Source organism: Sceloporus occidentalis, unplaced genomic scaffold (genome assembly GCF_023333645.1).
Source record: "Sceloporus occidentalis isolate IW3139 unplaced genomic scaffold, rSceOcc1.0.p SCAF_43, whole genome shotgun sequence".
Lineage (NCBI taxonomy): Eukaryota > Metazoa > Chordata > Lepidosauria > Squamata > Phrynosomatidae > Sceloporus > Sceloporus occidentalis.
Window position 1 is genome coordinate 3,007,706 of NW_028317023.1, and position 20,523 is coordinate 3,028,228.

The 20,523-nt window shown below is 42.0% G+C and overlaps 1 protein-coding gene across 1 annotated transcript in view; it reads left to right on the top strand.

Moving 5' to 3' along the window:
* LOC149289687 (leucine-rich repeat-containing protein 75A-like) overlaps window positions 1-20,523 on the top strand; it is a 129,266-nt gene that overhangs the window by 80,612 nt on the left and 28,131 nt on the right. The window contains exon 3 of the mRNA XM_089490223.1: window positions 5,829-5,941. Within this exon, the coding sequence (XP_089346349.1) occupies window positions 5,829-5,941 (113 nt within the window). The remainder of the gene's footprint in view (window positions 1-5,828; window positions 5,942-20,523) is intronic.

The following is a 20,523-nucleotide window of genomic DNA, read 5'->3' on the forward strand; positions in this document are numbered from 1 at the left end:
ATCCCCGCCCCGGTGTCATGTGACTCATTAGTGTTACAAAGTCTCAGGTGTGAATGGGGAGCAGGTGTGTTAAATGTGGTGTTATTGCTCTCACACGCTCTGATACTGGTCACTGGAAGTTCAACATGGCACCTCATGGCAAAGAACTCTCTGAGGATCTGAAAAAAAGAGTTGTTGCTCTACATAAAGATGGCCTAGGGTATAAGAAGATTGCCAAGACCCTGAAACTGAGCTGCAGCATAGTGGGCAAAACCATACAGTGGTTTCACAGGACAGGTTCCACTCAGAACAGGCCTCGCCATCATCGACCAAAGAAGTTGAGTGCACATGCTCAGTGTCATATCCAGAGGTTGTCTTTGGGAAATACACGTATGAGCGCTGGCAGCATTGCTGCAGAGGTTGAAGGGGTGGGGGGTCAGCCTGTCAGTGCTCAGACCATACGCAGCACACTGCATCAAATTGGTCTGCATGGCTGTCGTCCCAGAAGGAAGCCTCTTCTAAAGATGATGCACAAGAAGGCCCGCAAACAGTTTGCTAAAGACAAGCAGACTAAAAACATGGATTACTGGACCCATATCCTGTGGTCCGATGAGACCAAGACAAACATATTTGGTTCAGATGGTGTCAAGAGTGTGTGGCGGCAACCTGGTGAGGAGTACAAAGACAAGTGTGTCTTGCCTACAGTCAAGCATGGTGGTGGTAGTGTCATGGTCTGGGCCTGCATGAGTGCTGCCGGCACTGGGGAGCTACAGTCCATTGAGGGAACCATGAATGCCAACATGTACTGTGACATACTGAAGCAGAACATGATCCCCTCCCTTCAGAGACTGGGCCGCAGGGCAGTATTCCAACATTATAATGCCTTGCTAAAGAAGCTGAGGGTAAAGGCGATGGACTGGCCAAGCACGTCTCCAGACCTAAACCCTATTGAGCATCTGTGGGGCATCAAACAGAAGGTGGGGGAGCACAAGGTCTCTAACATCCACCACCTCTGTGATATCGTCATGGAGGAGTGGAAGGGGACTTCCTGTGAAGCTCTGGTGAACTCCATGGCCAAGAGGGTTAAGACAGTGCTGGAAAATAATGGTGGCCACACAAAATATTGACACTTTGGGCCCAATTTGGACATTTCCACTTAGGGGTGTACTCACTTTTGTTGCCAAGGTTAAGATATTAATGGCTGTGTGTTAAGTTATTTTTAAGGGAACAGCTAATTTACACTGTTATACACTTTACATTGTAGCAGAGCGTCATTCCTTCAGTGTTGTCACATGAAAAGATATAATAAAATATTTACAAAAATGTGAGGGGTGTACTCACTTTTGTGAGATACTGTATATATATATATGTAACAGGGCAGCTTTAATCTTGTTTTAGATCATGCAGGAAAATCCTATATGAGCTAAAACAAGATTAAGAATATATTAACCATATTAGCCAGTTTTATTCATGTTCTTCTTATTTCTACTTCCGCTGTCATGGTGAGGTTTCGGGCGAGCCTCCGGGCACACCCTCTCCCCCGATTAGAGGAACAGGGAAGCTCTGCCATTTTGTGGAGGTTCACTTTGAGGTTACTTCGGCAAAAGGACGGAGCCTCCAGGTACACCCTCTACCCATTCCTCCAATAGGGGGGGAGAGATATTTGACTGGAGGCCCTGCCATTTTGCTGAAGTACAAAGGAAACTGAGGACAGAAGAACAAGAAGATGCAAGATAAGTGGAGCTCAGTGGCATGGAGACACAGAAGCTGTCGACAAAGAAATTAATGACACAATTAGAGCGTGAGAGAGAGGGTAAACGAGAGTGTGGAAGAATGAGGGTAACAATGTTTTTTTTCCCCAATGTAAAAAGCCTTCTGATTTTAATCTGAAATAAAAGGACAGGAAAAGTAATTAATTGTCCGAAAATGAATGGACCAAAAAACGAAAGAATTGTCTCAATCGTTTTGGGTCCATTAGCACTGTAGTATGCATTCATCAACCCCAGAGTTTGCAGTAGAATTTAAATTTCATTATTTATCGTTAAGGGCTATACTCCAGTGATAGTCTCATGCCAGAAGGTGTGAGCTGGCCCTGTATAAGGCATGGCTAATGTGGGGAGATTTCTCACCAATTTACTGATACATTAAGCAGGGCACACAGAAACACTTTGATAATAATAGTGTGGCATATAGCATTATGGGATAAGCCAAACCAGCTTACCCTGTTTACGAGCCAGTAAGCTTATTTCTGTAGAAGCAAGTTTTATATTTAAATCCACTTGAGCTTTTTTCCTCTGTGTCCTCTGTGAGTGGTTTTCAGGTGATCAGAGCAAGCATTTGTTGCAATCAGCTGAGTAGCCTTAATGAAAATAAGGTCAACAGTGTCTGTTCCTTCTTATTATTCTTATTATAAAATCAAAAAACCCACAACCTTCACTGAGCTGGGTCTAAAAGGAGAAGATAGCTTTTCATGTTTTCAAAGCTTTGCTGGTTTGTATGTAAATACCCACTTGGCTTTTTATTTTTATTATTATTAATATTATTATTATTGCAGCTACCCAATAGACGAAGTAAGCAAATAGAAAGCGATATTTCCAGGAGGAAGCAGGTGCACTTAATGTAAAAAAAAGTTCACAGACATTCTTGTAGAAGAACATATCCTGTGGTTTTTCATCAGATGTTGTAGGAGACGTGAGCTTCCCTTAAAAGTGTTTAATCTCTGAATAAATTACATTGATAATGTGGATAAATGCACTAACTTTGAATTGTTCTGTAATATTCACAGTTCAAGGGATTATGGAGCTTCGTATGGGTTAATCGCAGACACTGCTCTGAGATTAGAGCCTGAAAAGGAAATATTAATTCATTTTATCCTTGTTCCCGACTTCGCGATGACTCAGAGTTTCTGATTTCTCGGTCTAATTTTAACCTCGGCCTGCGATTGTGCTATGTCTTGTGACAGACAATTCTTGTGAAGGTGTCGGGGGGGATCTATAAGGTGTTTGATGGAGGGAAGGGCAGCAGTTTATCTTAAAGTGACAACAGGAGAGGATATAAAAGGACAATTTTGTTCCCTTCTGTTGACCGGAATTTTAAGTCATTCTGCTAGCTTCCAAAATACATTCTGCTCGCTGCCTTTCTGAGTAAGAGCCCTTGGGAGACATTAGGGCACAGAACCCAGAAGGCCTTGGGCACAACAAATTAGCTTATTACCAGAACACTGTGTCAGTTGTTAATTGTTGTGAGGGGATGTAGTGATTGGTCTTGCCGCTGTCTTTCCTTTCAGGTCTATTAGGAACTAGACCTACCTCCTTATTTCAACCACTCCTTTCTACCGCCTATAAGGAGCTATAGCAGGGCCGTCCAACGTGCGGCCCTCCAGCTGCTGCAGGACTACATCTCCCATACCCCTCAGCCAGCCCCTTAGCCGAAAGAGCATTATGGGAGATGTAGTCCTGCAGCAGCTGGAGGGCCGCACGTTGGACGCCCCTGAGCTATAGTGTACAGGGGTATGCTTTCTTAAGGCCTTTCTTAATATTTTGGGTGTATCCTTAAGCCCTAACAATACACAGCAAGGGGAATGCCCATGTCTGTTATAGTATTATAGGACATATGCTTCAGGTCTCTTATAATATAATATAAGTCTACCCTTAAGGCCTATGTTATAGCATTGCAGGCCACATGCAACCATCACAGGTTTGCTACAGTCCTAGTACAATATTACCAAGAATTTGACTTTAGTATTTCTCTTTTCTCAACTTTCTTCCATCCATAAACCCTGGAGACCTAAACTTGTTTTATTATGGTATTTTGTGATTTCTGCTGACATGCTGGATTAATCCACATGAAGTCACATCATTCTTCACAGCAGTAATCAGTGTTGTTTGTGAGAATATTTCCTCCTTCAAATATTGACTAAAGCATGATTTCTTACACCATCCATCCTTATTAATGGCACACGCAGGACAATTTAAATCTTTGTTATAGACTCACATTGGCAATGTGTTGGGTTGATAAGGTGCCACTGGCACTGCAGTTGATGAGTGTATCAAAAAATCAGGAACACAGCAAAAAATAAAAAGTTCTATTTGTAGAACAGCACTGAATAGGACAATTCTTAATATGTCAACTCTGTACCATTATTTAGTTAGTTACCGCATTAATATACATTAGTTTACAGGCAACGAGGACATTTATCAGTATTAATATATATTAATATATAATATAATTTCCTGCCAAGGCACATGAAAGTCATGCATAGCTTGTGGACATTAGAGACATCTGCACCAATTGTGGGCAGGAATAGGGATTTAGATTCCTGCCTACAAGGCTTAAGTGGCATGTTCCTGGTGGCAACCCCTGGGGCAGCAACAATTTTAACTTCTGTCCTCTTCCCAGGTTATAATGGCATATTGTCACTTGTCTAGCCCAGTATTGCTTTCAATGCTGCCTAGTTAATGTCAGTTTCTGCTGTAGACTATACATTTGATGAAGTATGGAGAGCAGAAGACACAATGGTGGAATAAGAAAAGAGTGAAAAATACGTGAATGCTAATTAGGGCGAGAGTGGATATGATTCCTAACTGGCTCATGGGGAGATGACATAACTTTTTGAGGCGCATGGCAGCTAACCTAGATAAATCCCTCCATAATTACTACATTCCTTTTAGAGCAAAATACATTTAGTACCTTTAGTTATTGGTAAATGTACTGCTTGTTAACTAGACAATGTTTTGTGAAAGAGAAGCTTTTGTGCATAACCCCTGAAGAGTCTTGTCACCGACCATTCAAAGGCTATGATTTGGAGTGGTAAGTGAATCCTTACTTGCAGGGCATCTCTGAGCTCCCACAAAGTGGGGTACATTAATATTTTCAGTTAAACATGTGTAAGTACTTTTGGTATCACATTGATCGAGCATAATACCGTATTGGCTCGGATATAGGGCGCCCCCGTATATAGGCCGCACCCTAAAAGTTTGGTGCTTTTTTAAAGAAAACGTTTTTTTCTTTAAAAAAGCACCAAACATGCTGCCACTCTGTCCCCCCCCCCGAGATATACTGCCACTCTCCCCCCCGAGATATGCTGCCACTGTCCCCCCCCCGAGATATGCTGCCACTGTCCTCCTCCCCCCCCGAGATATGCTGCCACTGTCCCCCCCCCCCCGAGATATGCTGCCACTCTGCCCCCCCCCCCGACTTACCAGAGCAGACTCCCGGGTGTCTTGCGGGGCCGGCGGGGGACATCTACGCAATACGCGTATACAACTTTCGGTGCCAGCACTCAGCGGATGTGCCCCGCAAGACACCCGGGAGTCTGCTCTGGTAAGTCTTGGGGGCAGAGGTAAAACGCATCGTGCAGACGGTCACCGGCTGCGGCGATGCGGGTAAACAACCTCCGCAGCTGGTGACCGTCCGCGCGATTCGCTTACACAACCTCCCATGCCGGCAGCCCCCCCCCGTGGAAAGTGCTGGCAGGGGAGGCTGTCTGAGCGTATCAGAGAGTAGGATGCATGTCCTGGGCGTCTGGCGCTAGACCCCGAATATAGGCCGCACCCCCACTTTAAAGACTTAAAGTGGGGGGAAAAAGTGCGGCCTATATTCGAGCTAATACAGTAATTTATCCATTTTCTGGTCTACAGTAAAGTAGCAATGCATGATATGATATAATCTTGAATAAAATGTATTACCAGATAGGAGAGAAATGCAATATTGGTGCTTTATGTTACATTGTTACTGCTTATTCAGATATTTGATATCTGGTTACCTATAATTTAGAAGTGACGTTTACAGTCATTGACTAGTAAAGTATTACACGTTACCAGCTTTTCCGAGCATCTCTTGTTTTGCAGGAAGGAGATTCACTTGGGGCTATGGAGAAAGTTTGCAGACAGCTGACCTACCACCTCAGCCCTCACTCACAGTGGAGACGTCAAGGCATAGTGAAACGGAAGCCGCAGGCCTGGTGAGTCACCTTTGGAGAAACGGAGCATTTCTTAATGGCTTATAGACCTGTAGTTCATTTTGGAATTTATGGGATTGAACTAGTTGCATTTTCTTCTCCATGCTTGTTTTATCTACACACATTATGGATTTAAAGCCGTGGGCTTTTAAGTGACCCAGTTGTTGAAACTAACCTTGTTCAACATTAGCATTTCCCTCACAGCTGTACTTGTTTCAAGATTTAGTCTTCATTTTGGTTAATCCTTCTTCGTTTATCCTGTTTTATAACTCCCATATTCTAACCTCTTGTGCTATTATCCTTACATACCCCTCAAATATATATACTATAACTTATTTGTATAGTAGCCACTAAAGCATCATATAAATTAAGTAAACAGCATTACATGACAAAGGCAAAGCCAAACATGTAGCTTCTATCTCAATGTAATAAAGAAGACTCTTTTTTATCCCATCATATGCTGATGCAAGATCAATTTTGAAATACAATGCTGCTGCAGATTTAGAGAATCTATATGAAAGAGAATATTCTGTTTTTTTCAGGCTGGAAAATGTGCATAAATATTTCATAAAGAACAGACTAATTTATTCTTCCAGGTTGAGTAGTTAGGAAAGACATTTCTTACACTAGCATACTTATCAGCTTCCAGATTGCCTATGTTAGGTTACCTGACTTTGTCAGGTTCCCCCACTTTATGTTGATGGTAGAATGGTACCACATCACTGTGCCAATGGTTTGCCCATCCCCAATCCTATTGCTTATGTAAAGTGCCAATTTAGGCATGCACAGTCACCAGATACTTGTTTGGTGCCAGACAAAAGTTCAATTGTTGCAAACTATGTAATTTGGGAACACAACTATCTGATTGATATCATCAGGGCTGTAAGTTCCATTGGGCAAGAGGAGAAGCTGCCCCAGGTGCCACAAGGTAAGGGGTGCATTTGAGCCACACAGTGGTAATGTCTCAGTCACCAAGAGCTCCTCTGGTATAATAGTAGATTACCCCTCATTTGCGGAAATGCTTTATTGTCTAGTTTGAGGCACTTTCCACTCCACACTCATTTCTGCTCAATCCCTCTTTGTGATGCCTACTAAATTACGAGGTATGAAGACTGAATGTTTACTACCATTGCTTTGTGCTTAAACTACATGTATTTTATGCATGGACCTGCCCCAGAGAATCTGTACTGTAGTGGGAATATTTTTAGCCCAACTATTACTATTGAGATTTCAAAAAATGCAATATCCAAAAAATGTCTTGACTGAATTAAATATATAAGGCTCACATAATTTTATATCTAATGTTTTTCTTTCACTCTTGCAAAAGAAAAGTGCCAATCCTACAGCCTGTAGTGACATATCTATAACATAATTATGTCCTTATTTTTTTAAATAGTATTTACATTATTATTATGATTATGTAATGGGTAAAATGCTGCATCCTCTAGTTATTTCGGGCACCCCTACATAGGCTAGTTTTTTTGGTAGGCAGAACTTTATTACTGAACATGACCCCAAGATGGTACAGATTTCCATGGTTATATTGGAGTATAAGATAACAACTTTGGAGGCTAAACAGTAGTTCAAGGGAAGGGAGGGAGAACTGTGCAAGCTGCACTAACGATGGGAGAGGGAGAGATTGTGTGTGTATGTATGTGTAAAGGCATGTGAGTGTGTAATTGTATGGTGTTAGCATGAGTGTGTGTGATCGTATAGTGTTAGCATCAGTGTGTGTTATTGTATGGGATTAGAGTGTACAGGTGTGAGTATATGGTGCTAGCACGTGTGTTACTGTGTAGTGTTAGAGTATGTGTGTAGTGTATGGTGTTAGCATATGTGTACATGTCAGTTTATGGTAAACCTATGGTTAGTGGCAGGGGCGTAACTAGAAGCCTCAGGGCCCCCCCACCCCCCAAAAAACATGATTTTTACACAACAATTTTTTTCCAACAAATTACATATTGAATCATATTTGTCAAATTTTTCAACTTTTTACAATAACAGAATACCACATTACAATCCCAGGAACCAAAAGTGTTCAAAGGCCAAAATAAGTAGCAGGGAATGGACAGAATATTAACTCGGCAGATGTATGAGATAGAATCTTTTGTGATGGGATTGGAAGTACATCAATACACTAAAAAAGTAATGTTACATCTGAAGCCACAATTTAGTGCCACTAATAATTTTTAATAAAATATGCAGATTGAAATAGAGTAAATAACATAAAACCTTTACCTTTCTTCTCACTGATTTCAGGGCCTAGAATATTTTGTCCACTGAAGTGACTACAAATTCAGAAAGGGCGTTTTATCTCTGGATAAATAAAAATTACACAGTTCTATTTATTCCCACAGAAAGTAAAAAACAAAATTGCCTAACATTAGGGTGCAGTCTTCCCTCCTTCTGACCCTGACCATGGTACTCTCCCCCGTAATCATCCCCAGTGTCCCCTTGTCCCTCATTCACTAAACCATACCTCTCTTACTTACTCCCTGTAGTTCATGTATAGATCAAATAAACAACACATGTAAACAGTACGTTCATGTATAGATCAACTGAATATGACGTAAAAACCCTGTATTTACAGGTATACATAAAAAAGGCTTAAAAACAAATATAGATCACCCTATCACGTGATATGTGTTCAAATTAAAAAGTGAAAATTGAAAGTAAAAATAATAATAAACAAGACTCCCCTAGCAATGCACTGCAGCAACCCGACAAAACACTCCTCAGGATGTTCAAGACCAGACGTAATCAAAGAAAAAGGGGCGCATGTACATAGGGCGTAATCAAAGAAAAAGGGTTGCATGTACATAGGGCGTAATCAAAGAAAAAGGGGCGCATGTACATAGGCCCCTTTTGTACATGCGCCTCTTTTTCTTTGAATACATAAATAATGTATGGAAGCATAGCATAGCGGATATAGATCAACAGAATAACACACAAACCCAGCATTGCAGGTATAGATTAATTAGAATTCACATAAAAACATGGCATTAAAGGTATAGATGAAACCCCCTAAATTACAGTTATAGATCACAGGTTGCACACCCCAAAACCAGCCCTGGCCTCCACACTGTCCACATAGAACCTGACCAGCACCCAGATAACACACGTAGGATTTTCCATCTTTGTCCCCAAACAGCCCATCCTGTGCCTGGCTGGATGGGGACAAAGGAGACACTGGGGAGCTGAACTCGTGTGTCTATATATAAGTGTTTATATATGTGTCTAGACAAATATATCTATATAAAAAGAAATCTAGGAATCTCCATTTTTTAAAAGAATTAAAAAAAACAACTTTATGCAGTTTGTCCCCCTCCACAGACATACACATAGATTTATTTTTATGTTTATAATTTAATAATGAAATAATAATTTAATGACATATACACACATACAAATTAATTTTTTTTTTAAATACATTATTTTACTGACCTACCTACTTCCACTTTGGGGCCCTGATAGATGCAGACTGCTGTATTATTTTTAAACAGGATGTCAGTGAGTGACAACATCTGGTGCTTCAGCTCCAGCAGTCTGTGTGAGGGGGCGGAGCTTTCACCCCTCATGCTGCTCTCATTACACGATCCGGTGCTCCTGCAGTCTGAGCGTGAGGAGGCGAAGCTTTCACCCCTCACGCTGCTCTAATAACTAGGCGGCCGTCGCCAGCTCCGTGGCCCGGCTTGCCTTATTAAAAAAAAAACGGAAAAAAGATTTTGGGCGGCCCATGGCTTGGGCCCCCCTGACTGGCGGAACTCCGGGGCCCGGTCGCAGACCCCGGTAGTTCCGCCACTGGTTAGTGGTATGATGAAGAGGAAGGAGGTATGCAGGCCCAGGCTGGCTGTCAAACCGGGCAAATGCCCTGTGGCGGACACACACTCACCTGATCTGCCATCTCCAGTCCAGCCCCGAGTATGTGTGAGTATGTGTATGGTGTTAGAATGAGTGGGTGCTAAAGCAAGTTTGCTAGTTAGTATGTGTGTGTTTTAGTTATTAGGGTGCATCGAAGAAAAACTGCACTCAGAAACCACTAACCCTAAACTCACCCCTGGTGACTGGCTGTCCTACAAAACCCACATTACAAGTCTGCTAAATATTCCCTTTTAAACCACCTTTTTTTTTTAAACATATCTTTTGTGAAATAGTCTAATTACCATCTTAACTAAGTAGCTCCAGGCTGTGGACCTCCATGAAGAAGACACAGGAGGCCAGCTGTATAATAAGGTTATGCAAGGTCTCTTTACCCTGCACACTGAAACATTCAGTCTTTTAACCCTTGGAGGAAGCTCTTTTCTCTCTGGCAGACTTAATATTAATCTGGCAGTTAAAGCTCTTTACTGTTTTTCTAAAATGTATTGAACATTAGTAAATATTCTACATTTATGGTTATATGCATGAGCCTCCTCTCACAGTATAGATAAAACATGATTGGGGTGATTTAGTTCCATAGAATTAGTATTATAACTACTGTATTTGCTCGATTATAAGACGACCCCCCAAAATCTAAATATTAATTTAGGAAAAAAACAAAAAGACTGAATATAAGACTACCCTATAGGAAAAAAAGTTTTACTAGTAAATATTTTTTTTATCAAATCTCCTTTTATTGAGAGCAAAAAAAAAAAAGTACTGCAAAGAACATAAGGACCGGTACATAAGGCATCGTAATAGAACAGTATACATCAGGCAAGGTATACAGAAGAGAAAGGCAGTTCACATGCGAACAGAAGAGACGTACATCGTACAACATACACCTCCGGAGGTTACAACAGGCAATGATAGTCACAATGCATACAGGTCCAATTACAAAAGTCCCACTAGGGGGACAGCACTGAGGACTGTTATAGGAGGAGCACCAAAATGGAGAAAAGAATAAAAACAAAAGTAAACAAAACCGAACAATGCACGGAAGTGAATGGAAGGTTGGTTCACCTAATAGGTGGTAACCCAGCGGCAGACGGGAAGGGGCAGAATAGGCAAAGGTCAAAAAGTGGTAGAACGCCAGGGACGGGGGAGGAGTCTCAGTCGTCACACGTCCAAGTCGGGGGGTTCGTCAAGAAAGCAGCCCAAGACAGCCTGAAAGGTCGTGGAAGCTAGGAACTCCCTCCAGGGAAGCCACTTCAGGCCGTTTTTATAACCAAGTCCCCTAGAGGTCATGACTAGACCCTCCATCTGGCAGATAAAGTTGACCCTCCAAAGCCAAACTGACACAGGAGGGGTCCTGGGTTGCTTCCAAAACTGAGGGATAACGGCCTTGACGCCAGTAACGAAATGAATGGATAGCGACCTCTTATAGGAGCCCATGCTGGAGGACGTGTGGTGCAACAAACACAGTTCAGGAGTGGCCTGGAAACTGGGGTCATCTATGGCCCATATAACCGTGGTCACTGCCTCCCATAGAGGTTGTATCAGGGGGCAAGTCTGTTACAGGGTCACCGTACCCAAGGCTGGGTACCCCTGTTTGAGGGCTGAGGAATCACCAGTCAGTCCCTCATACGGATAGCACTCAGCTATCCACGGATCATCCAGACCACCATTCGTAGTAAACCAAGAAGAACTCTCTTTATTACAAACGCACAGAACTTTATACAATCTCAATGCAATGTGTACCGAACCCAACCCCCAATCCCATCAGCCACATCCCATCACAAATCCCATCAGTATACAGGGGATGTATCAGGTGAGGGGATTACAGAATACAATGGGTTCCCCCACCTGTGTTATCCCCCCTGTAGTGCGGGTGCCGGCTGGGCAGACAGGGCTGTGTTGGCTGATTAAGAGCCCCAGCCAGATTATAGTATTGTCTCTGAAGGCTGGGGCTGAATCCACATCAGTCTCTGGGCCGGTTACACAATAAACACAATATAATATATCACCGGGTCACAGTATACAGAACCGGACACAAAAGCGCTCCGTGACCCGGCTAAACTTCATATGACATATGAGCCAGCTAGCCTGGCCCTGTCACAAAGTCCACCACAGGTGCAGGTAAGTACCGACATCGGACCCACAACGCCAACAATGGGGGAGGCACGTCCGGAAGGAAGTGATGGAGATCAGCAGGTACCCTATACCATCTAGTGAGGAGCTTATATGCGGTCTCCTGCAGCCTGCTAGACGTAACCCCCTGTAGCGTGAGTGAGATCATCTGATCCCATTCATCAGTCTCAAACGTACGGTTCAAATCCCTTTCCCATAAACTAAGAAAGTAGGGCTTCTTAGAGGTACGGTGTGTCAGCAGGAGTTTATAAATGATGGAAAGGAGATGTGAGCGCCCAGCGGAGTACGAGCAGAGAAGTTCGAACGGGGTCAGGGGCTTGGCAGCAGCAAAGGCGGGGGACAGGGATGAGAGAAAGTGCCGAATCTGGTGAAAAAAGAAAAACATCCTAAAGGGCACGAGAGTCGTGGGAACGAAGTCCGAGATGGGGCGAACAGAGTCCCCCGCGTAGAGATGAATAACACGGAGCACCCTCTCCCCCTCTGGGAGCAGGGGCGTCATGTCGGCACAGGCCAGTCCAGGAGGGAATGCGGGGTTGGAGGAGACAGGGGTAAGAGGGCCTGGGCAACTTATGAGGGGATACCTGGCCAGGGACCTGGTGAGGACGCGAAGCATCGCCGTGACAGTCGGATGCCCCAGTTCGGTTGGCCGGCGGTATACCGGCGGGAGCCACGGTATTGCCGCAATATCGGTGGAGAAAAGGGAGTTCTCGATGCGAACCCATTGTTTATGTGGGCAGGTAACCCATTCTACGACCCGACGCAGATGGGAAGAAATCCAATACCCCTCTACGTCTGGGAGGCCCAGGCCGGCTTGGTCCTTAGTGCCGATTAGATAAGAATGCGCCAATCTGGGAGAGCGGTTGGACCAGACATACCTAGTAAAAAGCCTAGTCCATTGCTTAAGAAGGGATCGGGAGAGGAAGACAGGGAGGGTTTGGAAGAGATATAGAATGCGGGGGAGTATATTCATCTTTAGTACGCTCACCCTGCCGAACCAGGAGATGTGACCGAAAGACCGAGGACAGAAGCGGAGCGAAGTTATCCTCCACTAGGGAGGACAGGTCTGCCGGAAGACGGACCCCCAGGTAAGTTATAGAGGAAACCGTCCACCGAAAGGGATATGTGCGACATATCTGCGTCTGCACTGGGGGAGGGACACGTAAGCCCGGGATCTCAGATTTTTGTAAGTTTATCTTATAAAGGGAAAGGGCTTGAAACCTACTCAATTCGGCAGTAAGGTGGGCAAGAGAGGTTAAAGGGTTAGTGACCAGGCAAAGCATGTCGTCCGCGTAGATGGAGAGTTTAAACTCCTCACCCGCGACCGAGAGGCCAGAGATGGATGGGTTCGCTCGGATAGCATTGGCCAGGGGCTCAAGCAGTAAAATGAAGAGCATAGGGGAGAGCGGGCAGCCCTGCCTGGTGCCATTGGCCAGGGCAATTTTATCGGAGAGGGTCCCGTTGACACGGACATGGGCAGAGGGCGAGGAGTAAAGGGCGCGTATGAGTTGTAAGAACCTAGGGCCCATGGCCAGCCGCTCCAGTACCTTAACCCCTTAATGACAATTGCCGGTCCTGGCACGGCACGGAAAAGCATGTGCTTTACGACAATTGACGTGCCAGGACCGGCACGTCTTTAAACGGGTGCAGAAAGCGATCTACTATCGCTTTCTGCACCCAAAAAGCGTTGCTGAATGCCTCGACCTCGAGGCATTCAGCAACGCCGCGATCGGCACGAAGGGGCCATCTCTGGCCCCTCCACGGGGCGTCAACATCCGCCATACTTTGTATGGCGGCGGACGCCCGTTTTAAAAGCGTTTAGGAGGCGATCGACGATCGCCTCCTAAACTTAAATGGTGTCGCTGGAATGCCTCGATCAGGAGGCATCCAGCGACACCAAACACTAACCTTTTGATGGGCTGTGACCGCTCCGGAGAGCGGTCACAGCCGCAGCTGCCGGCAATCTTCGCCATCAAGGAAGATGGCCGCCGTCCTGTAACAGGAACCACAAATTTTAAAAGTTCGCTAGATGGTCCAGACCATCTAGAGAACTTTGGCTCCACTTGCAGGTTGAATACAGGTACTGCATTCACCATGCAAGTCAATGGAGCCCAGCTTTCTAATCACAGTGTGATTAGTAAAAATAAATTAAAAAATAAAATAAAATTAATAATAATTAGAAAAAAATAGTAAAAAAACAGTAAAATGTAAAAATCATTTCCCACTGATGTCACTATCAGGGGAACCTCCAAGTTGAAAAAAAATGTTAAATTTTTTTTAAAAAAAAATAATAAAAAAAATATATATATATATAAAAAATATATTTTTGTGAGCAAGTCCTAAAATTAGCATATTAGCTTAAAACAATTCTCGCATGGAAAGAGTTAAAATACTGGCATATTAAATGCCCGTGGGGTGTCTACTTTTAAAAAATGTATGATTTGATGGGGTAAATTGAATGGGCCAGGTTCAACAACGTCCCAATTAACACGGGGGGAAGGATGGCCACACATCTAATTTCCAATTCGAAAAATGCACACGTACCAAATGTGGCCTTTTAGTTCCCCCAAAAAATGACACACCCATGCATGTGGGGTATCACTGCACTCAGGAGATGTTGCTGAACACATTATGGGGTGTCGTGTGACAGCGGCATATACCAGGAGCTGTAAATTCATACATAAAGTAGGTGTGTGTGGGAAAAATACACACACAAAAATATTACTGCAAACTTTGAAAAAATGCTGGTGGTAAAATATGTGCATGCAAAGAGTTAAAATACCAGCATTTAAAATACCCTGTGGTGTCTAGTTTTGAAAAATATATGGTTTTGTTGGGCACACTGAAATGGCCCGGCTCAAAGATGTACCAAATAGGGCATGGGCAGTGGATCCCAAATGCCAAAGTTCAACATTGAAAAAAGCGCATGCCCCAAATGTGGCCCTTTTGCCCCAAAACAGCCAGGCAAAAATCATTCATGTGAGGTATCGCTGTACTCAGGAGATGTTGCTGAACACATATTGGGGTGTTTTGTGATAGTGACATATACGAGAACATTTTAATTCATACCTGAATTAAAATGTGTGTGGAAAACCAAATGCAAAAAAATGACTACCACAAAGTTTGACAAAGACTGGTGGTAGATATGGTGCATGGAAAGAGTTAAAATACTAGCATTTGAAATACCCTGGGGTGTCTAGTTTTCAAAAATATATGGGTTTATTGGGCACACTGAAATGGCCCGGCTCAAAGATGTACCAAATAGGGCATGGGCAGTGGATCCCCAAATGCCAAAGTTCAACATTGAAAAATGCGCATGCCCCAAATGTGGCCCTTTTGCCCCCAAACAGCCAGGCAAAATCATTCATGTGGGGTATCGCTGCGCTCAGGAGATGTTGCTGAACACATATTGGGGTGTTTTGTGATAGTGACATAAACTAGAACATTTTAATTCATACCTGAAGTAAAATGTGTATGACAAAACAAATGCCAAAAAATGACTACCATAAAGTTTGACAAAGACTGGTGGTAGATATGGTGCATGGAAAGAGTTAAAATACTAGCATTTGGAATACCCTGGGCTGTCTAGTTTTCAAAAATATATGACTTGATGGGGTAAATTGCATTGGCCGGGTTCAAAGATACCCGAAATGGCACATGGGGGGAAGAATTACCAGATTTGGAAAAAATGGCTTTGAAATAGCAAAACGCTACCTGTACTTATTGCCCCATAATGGGTAGAAAAAAGCAAAAAAACATAAAAACATTGGGTATTTCTAAACTCAGGACAAATAGTAGAATCTATTTAGCAGGTTTTTTCATTACCTTTTATAGATGAGTAAAAGATTTTTCAACTAAAAGTTAGAAACAGTCATTTTTTTCTAAATTTTTCACCATATTTTATAATTTTTTTAATAGTAAATAATATGATACAATCAAAACAATGTCATCTAAAGAAAGCCCTTCTTGTCCTGAAAAAAACAATATCTAATGTGTGTGGGTTCAGTAAACGGGAAAGAAGAAAATTACAGCTAAACACAAGCAGCGCAGAAATGTAAAAAAGGCCATTGTCACAAAGGGTACAAAAAGTAAAATCAGCCTTTGTCTCGAAGGGGTTAAACAAGAAGGCCCACGAGACCCGATCGAATGCCTTCTCGGCGTCCATGGAGACCAATAGCAGAGGGGAATGACGTGACTGGGCCAGCGCCAGTAGGTCAAGGACCTTAAGGGTATTGTTTCTGGCCTCCCGGCCAGGGACGAAGCCGACCTGGTCACTATGGATAAGGCCGGGGAGGAGGGGATTGAGCCTCGATAATAATACCTTGGCCAGAATTTTAAGATCAGTGTTGATGAGCGATATTACTAGTAAATATTAATGCATGTAAACAATTTTTTCATTTCTAATAAAAGCTATGATTGAGAAAAATATATATATTTTTTTATTTCCTTTTATTTGCCAACCTGCCCCCCCAGTTATGCACATCTGCCCCCAGGGTTGCCACTCTGCCCCCAGAAATGCCTTATACCCCCTATTTGCCACTCTGCCCCATGATGTGCCTTTTAATCCTCTATATGCCAGAGTGGCATATAGAGGGTTAAAAGGCATACCATGGGGCAGAGTGGCATATAGGGGGTTAAAAGGCATTTCTGGAGGTATATATGTATAACTGCTAACAACAATCATACTCCTATCAAGTCAAGGCAGCCAATACATGCTGGAACCGGGGGATGATAGGAGTGTGAGTACAGCCTCCCTATGCCATGCTACCACCACCACCCACCTTACACATCCATGCTATCATACACACACTCATTCACAAACATTTAAATACTCATTCATTCCATTAATCACACATACTTCACACATTAATCACAAAAACCCTCCCCCACCCCCTTACCTGAACTGCAGATCTCTCACTCGAAGACTTCTGCAGGGCCCCGCCCCCAGAGGAAGGAGGGGGAGGCAGAGTTATGTGACACTCTACTAGCTTCCTGTTCTCCCGCTGCTAGAAGAAGAGACGCTGCTCGCGACCAAAGCACCGGTAAGCAGCCTGGCAACCTAATCGAGGTCTAATTAGAAGACGACCTCGTCTTATAATCGACCAAATACGGTATATTGTTATACTACCAGAAGCTATGCATGCTCTGTCTAGATTCCAAAATACCCTCTTGTGTGTTTCTAGGGAGATTGCCAGAAGAAAAAGCATCAATTGTCTTAGAGTTCCTATATTGTATGGGGTGATACATAAAGGTACATCAAGAACAACTAATATTAATACATGCAATGCTTTGTATAGCTCCCACAACAGCTTTATGACCCCCATATTTCATGAGTAACAAACATAGAGCTAAACAATTTCATAGAGTGTCCTGTCTGAACAAATACTGTTTTATTACTTGTGTTATCAGCAGCTAGTTGCTGAGGATATGACATTAAGAGTCCTAATGCTGGGTTTCCAGCTGGCATACTGATTGTAAATTGAATCCTAGTTGAAAGGCAAACTCCTTTCTTCAGTAGAATATGGTAACTCGATCTCTTGCTGTGTCTGTTTGGTGGTCCTCATACTCAGACGCAAGCCCCCAGCAGGTAACTCTATTCCAGTAAATGGTTTACGCAGTATTACAGTCTGCCAGATAAGAAATGCTGGGTTGTGTGAAATATATACATATACATTAGAATCCATAAACATTTCTATGGAAGTCAAAAAGATCATGCTGTTTAAACAGCAGGTTCTTGTGCTATAATGCTTACCACAACGTATGACCAAAAAATTTTATAATTCCCTTTGATGTGTTCTATAATCTTATTTTTTCCCTAATTCTGACTTTTTGTTTAATTGATTTGATGCAAGGTATAACTTCCGCAATCCCACATAACATGAGGATTTTATAAATAACATGATTGTGTGCTAAATTGCATGCAATTATAACACATATGTATTCTTCTATAAATATGCATAGTAAGGATTAAATATGATTACATTTAACTAAAAATATGTATGAACAAATAATGTACTTTATTACTGAACATGAACCCAACATGGTACAGTATCTGCAAGATATAGATTAGGGGATGGACATCAATTATTTATTAAAAAACACATTGGACAGGATGGTGGGGGTTCCTGAAGAAGACAAAGTCATTTATCTTAATTATCTCCTATTAGTGAGTTTTTCTATGGTGGCTAGAAGTTTGTAGTAAATGTAACCTCACTGATGGGGGCCTTCCCAACTTTGGCCAAGAGGTAATCATGTAAATCTTGCACCAACCCCAAAATTCATAAAACCTAGAGATCCCCTTTGAGATGAAATAAAAATTGCTTGGGGAAAACTGTTGCATGATTTTACTTACTTCCATATTGGAACAGTGACTAACTCTGGAAAACGTAAAGGGTTTTAAATCTGTAAAAATGGTTTGCATAGTTTGATTTAGTTTTAGTTTTTATATTCCACTTTGTACAAATACATACTTAATGCTCTCATGCAAATACTTACCTACCCGTGATCTACTTCCGTAGTACTTCTGACCAAGAACACTTGTAGAAATTGGAACACTGCACTGAAAACATCACACACATGATGGCAGGCATTCCCCTTCAGCCTGTAGTATATATACCCCCTGATGGAGCCAACAGTACTTAAATAGCTATTTAGCTTTAGGATTAAATGGTATTTCATACTGAGTAGTTGCTGTTAAATGTACTTAGCGAGAAAAGGGTATTTGATGAGAAAAAATGCATTACTAATGGTAATTGGTTGTGGAAAAAAATCAAACCAATGTATAACGGAACAAAATTTTAAGATGCATTACTCACAATATCCGTTAACAACTAGTAAAAAAATTGAATGTGCCTCATGCTGCAGCAGATTTACCCTGACCATACTTATTTTATTTATCTGATCATTCTATTCTTTTCCCTTAAACACTTTCTGACCAAATTGTTTTGCCCATCAGTATTCACAGCACGCAGATGTAGTGCAGTCCCTGATCTCCATATTCCAATAAAATGCAAACCAGTTTGCTCTGCATGGCGAGCTACCACTGGGAGCCAAAATCCCTATTATATTATATGCAAGAATATTGGATCTACATCTCTACATAATGGGAGGATGGTGTACAGATACTATTCTGAACTATTCCAAAAACACTAATCAATGCACTGGAATAAGTTACTTTATGTCCAAAGAGGTTTGTGAAATAATGAAATTTAGTGTTATGTCTCTCAAATGTTCAACATTTATCATTTATGGAATATAAAATTTACACAACTAGAAGACGCAGCAAACTTTTAGAAATTACAAATTCAGAAAGTACTGATTAACCGGGTATTTATAGGCAATTCTTCCTGCCCATAAAAAGCATTATATTCCACATGATGGTGAACCTATAAATACTATGTGAACCATGGTGAACCCATCCTGACGAAGGGCTTAGTTGGGCCATCATAGTTCAATCATTATGCCTACATCTATTAAGAAGTTTATCGTTGGGTCTTTAAATTAAATAATCAGCTACACTCTGACCGGAGTATACCATCTTTGGTTTCGTGGTCCATTATGGTCCTTAGTGTTTAGATATTTCTCTCTACTTATTTAAGATTCCATGTGTTACAAAATAATATTTTCCTGTTACATAAAGGGATATGAAATACTTAAATCCAAACTATGACTGAAACACTGTTAATTCCGTAGAGTGTAAATTTAAGCTCCCTCTCCATGATAATGGAGCTAAAACTTTTTCAACAAACATGCAAACATTTTTTTGGGGGGGGCTAAAAAAGAACAAGTTGGGTTTTTTGCAAAGCGTATGAGAGCTTGTGTGCCTAATTTCCCTGGGGAAAACTCTGGTAGCTGCAAATAATTGGATTCTTTGTGATTTGTAAGACTTTTGTATTATTAGTTTGAGTATTGCTAGGAAATGCTAGCATGAGATGAGCAAACACATAAGCGCTAAAGTATTCAGATGTTGGGCAGACTGGATGGGCCGAGTGGTTCTTATCTGCGTTTCTATCTTATCTTTGTTTCTATGTTGTCACCCGAGTTTCTCTGTAGACTTTTATTTGTCGGAATTGGATGGTGAAGACTGAGCCATTCTATTGTTTACCACATGTGTGGTGGGTGTTTGTCTAGTAGACTGGGCTGAGATGACGCACATGAAAGGCTAAAATGCAGTTGTCTGAAAGAAGTATATTATGTGAAAACTAGAACTGTTTAACTATTTGGTGTAAAACAGTACTGCTTTTCTAATAGGAGACACAAAACCCTTGGGCCTCCGGTTGGGAAACAATGTTACAGGATGCTATATAGCTAAATCCGCTTCATGAATTAGGACCTCATTTTCTCATGGAGATTTGCAATTTAGTAACCTGAATTATTATTACTATTATTACTTTCACTTGAAGTAGGTGGTGAAACGAGAAAGCAACATAAAAAAAAGAAAGTCTCAGAATTCACTGAATGCTTATATTATAAATATTAGTATGAGTGATTAACTATAAAATTGGGTTTTAACCCTTTAACTGAAGCTGCTATTAATGGTGTGTAGGTGATTGTACATTTATATCTGTAGCGATTTCTGA